Source organism: Rousettus aegyptiacus, unplaced genomic scaffold (assembly GCF_014176215.1).
Source record: "Rousettus aegyptiacus isolate mRouAeg1 unplaced genomic scaffold, mRouAeg1.p scaffold_m13_p_16, whole genome shotgun sequence".
Lineage (NCBI taxonomy): Eukaryota > Metazoa > Chordata > Mammalia > Chiroptera > Pteropodidae > Rousettus > Rousettus aegyptiacus.
In genome coordinates, this window is record NW_023416291.1 from 31,497,144 (window position 1) to 31,506,807 (window position 9,664).

The following is a 9,664-nucleotide window of genomic DNA, read 5'->3' on the forward strand; positions in this document are numbered from 1 at the left end:
AGACATAGATTCCTTGGCTGCCCTTTGATCAGCAGCTCAAGCAGACTGCAGGTGCCATGTGCCATCATATTAGCGAGTTGTGAGAAGCGACCACATTAACACTGGCTGATAAATGTGATACATAGGTTGCTGTATACACAACAAATGCAAACAATGTCTACAAAGGTCCCAGGAGTCCTTATTTAACCTATTTTTGAACTTTAGTACTTTCTGTGCTTTCTTAAAGATGAACACTTTAGAGAATTTAAATTCAAAGCTGAAGCTTGCAAGCACCCCAATACATAAAGAAAAAGTTGCTGTGACCTAAAAATACAGTACACACCATTCTGATTTTTCTAGGTGTGCTGTTTGTATCCATTTCTCCTGGTAATGAAGTGACAGCATTCTTGCATTCCAGATAGTTGACATACAAAGCACAAAAACATGTACGTTTCTTTTCAAATAGCATGAAAAGCCACCACTTGTAAACAGGGTATTTAATATTCTAATTTTAGACAGTCCACATTAACATTGTGGTTTCATACGCAGTATAAAATATCTATTTACAAAGAATTCTCAAAAATAACTTCATAATGGTAGATCAAGAGAAAAGAGTTTAGAAACTGAATGATGTAAATCATATGGGGTTCAGAGGCTAAGCAAATTACACACCCTGAAGCTGCTCTGGCTTTATGAAAGGAGCCTTTCTCCAGCTCTGTGCAATCCCAGCCCAAGGGAACTGCATCTGAGAGTTTTCTAAACATTTCAGGTACACTTAAAAGCTGAAAGTAATTCTCATTTCCTATGCAGGATTAAGTCGTTTCCCCACATGCACAAAATAACAGTCATTCACCAACACGTATAAAAACACACCGCCAGAAAGGTAAGACCTTCAGAGTACACACAAAGGCACATTTAAAAAAATAAATAAATAAAACAGAGCACAAGAGAAATACCTTTGTAAATTCCCCCTAAAAACATCCACACGGCCTCTTGACCTCTATATTTCCTATCTACTTACTGATTAATTGATGCCTTTCCACTTAAGAGTACTTCAATTAATGTGGCTGGTACATTTCCTGAAACACCCCCCACCTCAATAAAAAAAAAAAAAAATGTCTGAGTAAAATCAAACATGCCAAGACTCATTCATTTTGGATTCGTTTTTAGAGGTAGTCTTGATCTTATAACTAACTGGCAATGAGAGGTCCTGCAATGTGCATTGGAACTGACTGACGTTCACCACCGCTCGCAGAAGGTCCTCTCTCTAGCTGGGACTGCAGTGGCACTCCTGTTGCCCTGTTAGCGCTCTGTGGCAGCTCCCTAAGTTGCATACTGCGCCGTAACCTCCAAAAGCCCATGCCAATGAACGCAGCGCGCCATTTGCATTGGTAGAGAGACGATTATACACCCTCGCAGGCTGGTGTACATCACACATCAACGCACAATGCCAACGTAACACACACAGCGAGACACGAGAAGGGGGAGAGTGGCGGGGGAAGACTCACCGTTCTGTTCCTTGTTGCTGGAGAACTGGAATTTACTACTCAGGTTGGACTCAGCCTGAGTCCCGTGTCTCTGGCCGGCCAGGGCGGATGTCAGCAGGAGAAGCCCGAAGAGGAGCATTTGGCTGACCGGGGCGAGAGCTCACTCACGGCGGGCACTTTGCAAGCAGCAACTCCTGAGTCTCTTTCACCACCGCCAGGGGAAGGCTGCACTGGGGTGGAAGCGCCGAGCCTGCTCTGGCAGCAGAGAATCGCAGGGTAGTTTCCACATAATCCCATCCAAAACTTTTTCCTAGAGCCCTCTTCTGTGTCTCCAGTTTTTGAAAAGGATCAAAGCAAAACCTGGACCTGAACCAGTTTCCCAAGGTTTAAACAAATCCTGAGCTGTGCCGAAGTGGTGGGGGTGGGGGTGAAGGCGAGGGAGGAAAGAGGGGGTGGGGACGCGGGGGAGCTGGGGGAGAGGCGAGAAGTCACCAGCAAGTTGCTGGGAGCACCTGTCAGTTTGGGGGACAGGACAGGCGAAAACTCAAGCCAGCGAAGCCAGCCTCGAAGCCAAGTTGGCGGCGAGCACTTTCTGATCAATCACAAAGCTGCCAATAGATGCGGCTCTCCGGGCGCCCCTCTCACCCGCCCTACCCCCACCCCCGAAGGGGGAGGGGGAAGAAACAAGGCGAGAGCTCCGCGGCGGGTCCCCTGGGCCGCTGAGCCGGAGCGGGGTCGGGGGTCTCCGGGCCGAGGCCGCCCCGAGCGCGGGCGGAGGGAGGCCGCGGGGCTCCCGCTCCCCAGCCCGGCGCGCAGCCTGCGCCGGGTCCCGACAGCCGCAGCGCGGATCCCGACACCTGGCTTGAGTTTTCCGCGATCAAAGTTCACCTTGTTTGCGGTGCGTGCCCCGCTCCTCGAAGCCCAGGGAAATTCGGCAACTCAGGGTCACGGTGGGGCCCCAGTCGTTCCCCGTGCTCTCCCCCCACGCCTCGGGCTCCGCGCAAGACTCGGGGCTCGAGCGCGGCGTCTCGGCACCGGGAGAGAGAGAAGGCCGGGCGGGCCAAGGCTCCGGCTTGTCCCCTCCCCTTCTCTACCTTCCCCCGCCGGCGGCAGTCGGGAGGAGGGGGCCGTGGGCCAAGCCCGGGCGGAGCGCGCGACGGGCTCGCGGGGAGGCTGAGCCGCTGTCCCGCAGGCGGCCGGAGGGGGCGGGCGGGGGTCAGCGCCTCAGGCAGGGGCACCCCCAGGTCGCGCCCGCTAGCCCTGGCTGGGGCCGCCAAGTGGCGGTCCAACAGGTGCTGGCACAGCCAAGGGGTGCTGCTGGGCTCCTACAGACAGGACCCAAAGAACCCCAGCTAGGAATGCAGCCACGGCGGCCCCTGATTTCCTTTCCCCAGGCCGCCCTACAGTAAAGAGCAAGATGGGTGGCAAAGGGTGCTGCGAAAGCAAAAAAAAAAAAGTGAGGAAGAACTGTCTGCAACTCTCCCCGCTGTGGCGGTGACTCGTCATTAATTTCCGAGGGGATCCCCATTCCCAAAGGACCTTTGGCCGGAGTTTCTGGGCCGAAAGAGGAATGTAAAATGGAATTCAGATGTTTCCCTCCAGTTCCCAGCTCTCTGAAGCAGAGTAGATTAAGCAAAAAGAAATGGCCAAAATAATAACATTCATTCATTTAACAAATACTGTATTTATTGAATACCTTCTATGTCAGGCACTGTTCTAGGAACCGCGACTACAGCAGTGAAAACACGAAGTCTCTGTTCTCTGAAACTTGTATACCAGTTGGGCCGCATTAAATTAACATCAAGCAAATTAGAAGTATCTCCAACTTCTTGTTCAGTCAATACAAACAATTCTACCATAAATGGTGCTCCACAAGGGAACGGAAGGAAGGCCAGAGCTTTAAGATGTACGCTGAAACAAGGGTGGAATCTGAAATGCCTCCATTTAAGGAGCTGTCCTTCCTGGCCTTGCAAGGCCATCTACTGAGCATTGGGGAAAGCTACCCTGAAAAAGAATTCGGAGAAGCTTGGGTAGGGACATAGTCCTGGACCAAAGAGGAGCTGACCCTTCCTCCATCATGCTGAAAATGACAAGCCTGAGTATAACATCCTAGTCCTTATCTTTTTTCCCTCTTAGAATTCTAAACTCAGGTCCTTTTTGGAACCTTTACTCATCTATCCCATTCATTCTTATTCTTTCACTACTCCTATCTTCAGAGGCAGATAGCAAGGCAAATAAATAATGCCCAGTCTCTAACTTTAAAGAACTTAACAGTTTAGAGAGGACACTGCCTTATTTAATTCACCTTTGCAGCTCTTCAACATCAATGTAAATCTATATTTGCACAATAAACATGTTCCAAAAATGTTTTGTAGATTTAGGAAGGAGCGTTCCCAATTTTAATAAGAATAACCAGACTTGTTATATAAAAGACATGCTTCCTGAATGCATTTTAATCTATACTCATGTGCCACTTAACAACAGGAATATGTGGTGGTAAATGCATCATTATGCAATTTTGTCGTTGTGTAAACATCAGAGTGCACTTACAGAGACTTAGATGCTAGAGCCTACTACACACCTAGGCTATATGGTGTATGTAGCCTATTGATCCTAGGGTACAAGCCCATACAGCATGTTATGGTACAAAACAGCATAAGATTAAATCGAGCACAAGAGAAAATGATGCAAGCAAGAGAGATGGTAAACAGAAGATGTATGAAGGTTGTTGCCTGCGTTAACAAGGCATACTGTCTGTTTATTTTTTGTAAGTGGAACGAGTTCACTCTAAAACACTGATAGAAGTGTAGTATGGTAAATACATAGACCAGTAACATAGTCAATTATTATCATCACAAAGTATTATGTACTGTACATAACTATATGTACTATATACTCTTATAAGACTGGCAGTACAGTAGGTTTGTTTATACTAGCATTATCACGAGCACATGAGTAACACATTTTGCTATGATATTGCAAAAGCTGCGATGTAAGCAACGGGAATTTTTTAGCTCCATTATATTCAGTCTCTCACTGACCTAAACATTCTTTACGCAGTACACAACTGTATTTGTAATAAAACTAACTACTCCCTAGATTTTCCAATTTTGTAAGATTTAATTTTCTAATTATAATTTTTTAAAATGAGACTGTTATATGTTCATATGTTTGAGTTTCTTGACCACCTACATAGAGGGCGCGCGCGTGTGTGTGTGCGCGTGTGTGTATGCACGTGCACGTGTGTTCATGTGTCTGCAGATTAAATCCATTCGCTTTCATGAGATTATAAGGGTGATGACTACTTTTTATTTTGTATCATTTCATATTGGCTAGAACAGTGCCTGGCCCAGGAGGGATAATAAATAAACACTCTTGACTGACTGACAGTTTTCTTTATTGGCGTCACCTAACATTCTCCCTGGAATTTCGGTATGAAGGTTGTATTTGAAAAGTTACAGATGATCTAGAATAATACTCTAGCTCTGCATTTCACCTCATCCATATTCTACAGATTGATTTGACAATCGCCTTATAAATAAAGCCAGCCATGACCCCCAGATGAAATCACGTCCACATTGCCTGGTTTCCTTTCAATGTACTTGCATCGTTGTTTCTTGAACTGGTCTTGTCCTTGGCATAGCTGATTTCTTTTAACACTTAATACTCTGCCTGTCTTCTTGCTCTATTTTGTTTATAAACCTTTCCTAGGAGAATAAGGTCCTTGCACTAAAAGTAAATGTTATATAACCCATAATCTGCACAATTACTAAATAATATATTTTTGATGAATATGGCTTTGTTTTGGCCTAAAGCATTTTCCTTAAGGAAAGGCATCTGTTCTGCCAACCAAGAGAAAATAGTAATGGACATTCTTTGTGGTTTTCATGTTTTCTTAAACCTTAAGAAGGAGTGCCCACTACGGCTGAATGCATGACGAGTATTACCTATAAATTCCTGTCAAAGAATATAGTAGAATGTACTTTGTTCTAACAACAATAATTTTGGGGAGGGAGGATAGATGTCACTGATAAATTTTTTTAAGTGAAATAAGATTTAAAGCGAACTACCCATTTAGTTAGTTATTTAATACCCAGGAGGCCAGGAACAACCAGGATGTATTTTATCTCAGAAAATCAAATATGTAGATTTTCTGGCTGCCTCTCGTTCTGATTCAACCCCCCCCCCCCCCACACACACACACACACGCACACACGCACGCACGCAAAACTATATTAAAACTTTCCCCAGAACTTTTTGGTAATTTAGTGGCAGATAATTGAGCAGGAGTTTCTGAAGTTCAGAAAGCTTTGATCTACCCAATAACTACTATGTCTCCAGAATGGCTAATTAGCACCTCTTACACATACATTTAAATGAGCCCAGGGGTTGTGGTTATCATTAAAAAGCCAAGTAAATGTCCACTGATCACAGCAGAAATAATGCTATTCTAGAAAAAAAGAAATAAGAAATGAAGAAAGTGATCTTTCTTAGAGTCATCCCTTTCTCTCTCCACTTTTCCCAACTACCCCATCTTGAGAAACATATCACCTTGCTGTCTCTAGATATCTAGGGCATATTAATACTAAGTTTCCCAACCTAATAATAATAAAACACCCCTTTTCTTATTATTCTAGATCAACCACCCTTTACCTCCCAGTGTAACAGCTACTAATCTGAGTAAAGCTTACTTGTTGTGGCAAATGATAGAGGGCTGGTGCTAAGGCTCTGCCGGCTCTCAAAGAAGCAGATGTACTTTTTTTAATTTTGACTTTTTGGGGAAGGGAGTTGGGAGGTATGTGGCCAGGAAAAACGGGTGGCAAGGACTGACCTATGTGTGACCTTCTGTGGTTGAGTATGCAAAATTTTTTTTCCCCAAAAATCTCAGAAATGCTTCTCTGACTCATAACTCAGGGAGAGTAAGTAGTTTGAAGGAACCCCAAAGAAAGAGGAGTCCAGGTAAACTCTGAACAACTACAACTGAAGATTATTTCACTAGGAGATGTCAGACCAGGGATTTTATCTGATTTTACCACTAACAAACAGTAGATCCTTGGTTTAGAAATACACTCTGCCCCTTTTTCTTTACATGAGAAATGTACACTGGATTTGGTCTCAGTGCTCTTACTACTTTAGAATTCTTTGATTCTCTAAGCTATTATAGATAGTGATGGCAATACTTTCTCAACTTAATTCTGTTTCTATGATAATACATGACAAGAACAATGGTTTCCTAGCCGAATTCAAAATTATCGTAGTTGCTAGCAAGAGATGTTGGAACAGATGCTTCTGCCTAAACTTGTCTAACCAGGGTCATCTTCTTTTATCTGTTGTTATAGTTTGGAAAGACAAACTATAACAACAAAATAACCAAAAAGAAAAGGGGGGGAAAAAAAAAGTTTGGAAATCACTGATTAGGGCAAGTGTCAGGAACTGTTTAGAATTTAAGGAAACTAAATAAATTATGTGTGGGTATCCACATTTTAATTCCTTAATATTTGTTTTGTATTACAGTAACAATATCAAAAGAGGCAAAGTATGGTCTAAATGTAAGGAAAAATAGCTATAAGGGAGTTGTAAATAATAAAGTGTTATTATTAGCCAAGAACAGATGGCCAATTTCCTACTGTTCTATAGAGTCACAATGGAGGAATGTGAAACAATCCGAAGAACAAGGGGTACCCCTAAAACTGTGCACAGCAACCAGACACTATGTTTGGTCATATCCTCCAGTCGATAAGATGTCATTTTTCTCTCCCTTGAAATCATGTATAGGATATGAAGGCTGTTGTCCATATTGTGACAGTGACAAATCACAGCAAGGTCAAGACACAGCTACAGATGCTCCTTTTTTAGATAGTGACCCACTTATTTCAAAGGTCATGGGAGAAGGATCCTTTCACTTTGTCATCAGTGTTTCAAATGCAGTCCTTTCCTTGGCTACTAGCCTTTGTAAAAGAGATGGATAGTCCCAGTACACTACTTAACGAACATTTAAAAAGTGTCATTGGTTACCAGAAAGGAAAACATAGCTTCACTAATTTAACATTAAAAGTATCCCTGAATGCTTTTGAAGTTCCAGATAGTTCAAAACATTTTTGTAGCCCTTTTTATGATTATTACTATTTGCTGTCTTCATCATCTTTATAGGAAACAAGGTGCTTGCTCTCTTCTATTCTAACATAGCCTCGTAACATTTTAAGGCATCATTTTATTTTCCCAAATTTTATTTTTATCATCTCAATTTGCTCTGATGTTTTCCTCATCTTCCTGTACTATATCCTCTCCTTTCTCATCATCTGAATCTTCCTTTACTGTCCTCCATGAAATTAGGAGGATAAAAACCATGTTTTTCTCTTGTAGGTAGCTCAAAAAGATGTATAGTTAAACGAAAGCCAACCAAGGAAAATTAAAATCAGGAAAAAGTTATTCATGTTCAAATTTCCTTTTCTTTAGAGAGGGAATTTTTATAAGAGTTTACTTGAGCCAAAACTGAAGACATATGCTATGAAGCAAGATCTCAAATGCTCTAAAACTTACTTTTTGAAACACCTATCATGTTGCACGGCTGTTAAACATCGTAAGATACATTTTCTTATTTAATCTGTCTACCAATCCTTCAAGGAAGGTCAGAATCTTCCACATTTTACTGCAGAGAAACTGAAGCTCAACGAGGAACATGCATTTTCCCCAAGTGACATTGCTAAAGAAACACAGGTACAATTAATGTGTGACTCTAAGTCTTTCCCTTCTACTCTGTTCTTTTCATTTGACACTTTCAGGTCCCAGATTTTGGACCAAGGGGAAAAAAAAAAAAAAAACAGAAACAAACAAACAAAAAAACCATGTTCTTATTTGAAGCTTTCTTATGTTCCTCTTCTAAGTTTTCTTCACAATGACTATCTTTCACTTTGCTTAATTTGAGGGAAACTATGATATCTAGACGAACTTTTCCACATGTTCAAGAACATAATATAACACTAGACAGCTATCTTCCTGGAACAGTTTAAGTAAAATACTTGAGCCAGAGTGAATATGGGTTACTTGAGACAGTGGTGATGACTAAGGCATTGGAAAGCTGTCTATGAGGTTGAAGCCCACCCAAAGTGTGGGCTATCATGAGTATCCTGTTTATGCTGGCCAGGGTTAGTCATCCAGCTGATGCCTTAGCCTAGACCATCTGTAGGCAGTTATTTCAAAGATTCTATCTTCTTGTCTTTGAGGACGAAGGGAATGAATTATCATTCCTCCTTTCCTACTCATGATTGCTACTGAATTAATGCATTAGGTCTGGGAAGAAATATACTGGTTTCCCAGTTGCTCCCTTTGAAGAATCAATTTATGATTAACTATAGATGTCAGAGTCTCGGTCTCTCTTATTTATACAATTATGTATCACTCCACATGTTTCTAATTTAACATTCCTAGTCTATGGGTTTAAATTTGCATCTTCATTGATAATTTTACAAAGGTATTTTTAGATCGGTTAGAGTTATTGAAAGCACAAAGACTGCTACATGAACTAACCAGTGATTTGTTAAGCCCCCAGGCAAGCAAGAGTCTTCAATTGAAATTCTAACTCCTTAGAAAAATTCCATTTGTATCTGAAGGGATCTACTACATAAAAAGACTCCAGTGGTGTAATTTTTATCCCACTGGACAGGAAGTAGAAAAAAATCATTTACTTTTTTCTCCTCATGAATGGCTTTTTAAACATACATAAAACTAAATTGAAAAATGTGAGAAGCAGCTAATTATTATAGCTCCTATTATTCCTATTTATTGAGGCAAATGATTACACTATGCATCTGTAAAAAAAAAAGTATCTTAAGAATTCAAAGCACTTCCTAATATCTTTTTCTTTCTGCCTCTCTAGATTTCTATTCGAACGTTGTTGTCACTGTATATACCCACATTCAGAATTCCAAGCCCTCCTTGAGAAAAATGTCTCATTCCTCAGACTCTATGTAGTCTGCTATACAAATCAACTGTCCTCTATTCTGTAAACTCTAGTTGCCTGCCTAATTCTATTTTATATTTTGTAGATCTGGAGTCACATTATTTTTTTTATTGAAATATTCATAATGAAGTATTCTACAATAGCAGAACCTCTACTGCTATTAAACAATTGTTAAATTAACTACAAGCACTCCGAGAGTAAATATTAATAGAATCCTCATTTTAAAGATGAGAAACTG

General features: G+C 41.6%; 1 protein-coding gene across 6 annotated transcripts in view; it reads right to left on the reverse strand.

Moving 5' to 3' along the window:
• Positions 1-2,587, reverse strand: part of PDGFC (platelet derived growth factor C) — a 163,082-nt gene extending 160,495 nt beyond the window's left edge. For 2 of the 6 annotated variants that reach the window (XM_016138671.2, XM_016138672.2), the window contains exon 1: positions 1,488-2,587. In XM_016138671.2, coding sequence (XP_015994157.1) covers positions 1,488-1,605 — 118 coding nt within the window. In that variant the 5' untranslated portion in view covers positions 1,606-2,587. The remainder of the gene's footprint in view (positions 1-1,487) is intronic. The other 4 variants (XM_016138670.2, XM_016138669.2, XM_036233656.1 and 1 more) reach the window with 4 other exon arrangements.
• Positions 2,588-9,664: the final 7,077 nt, after the last annotated feature.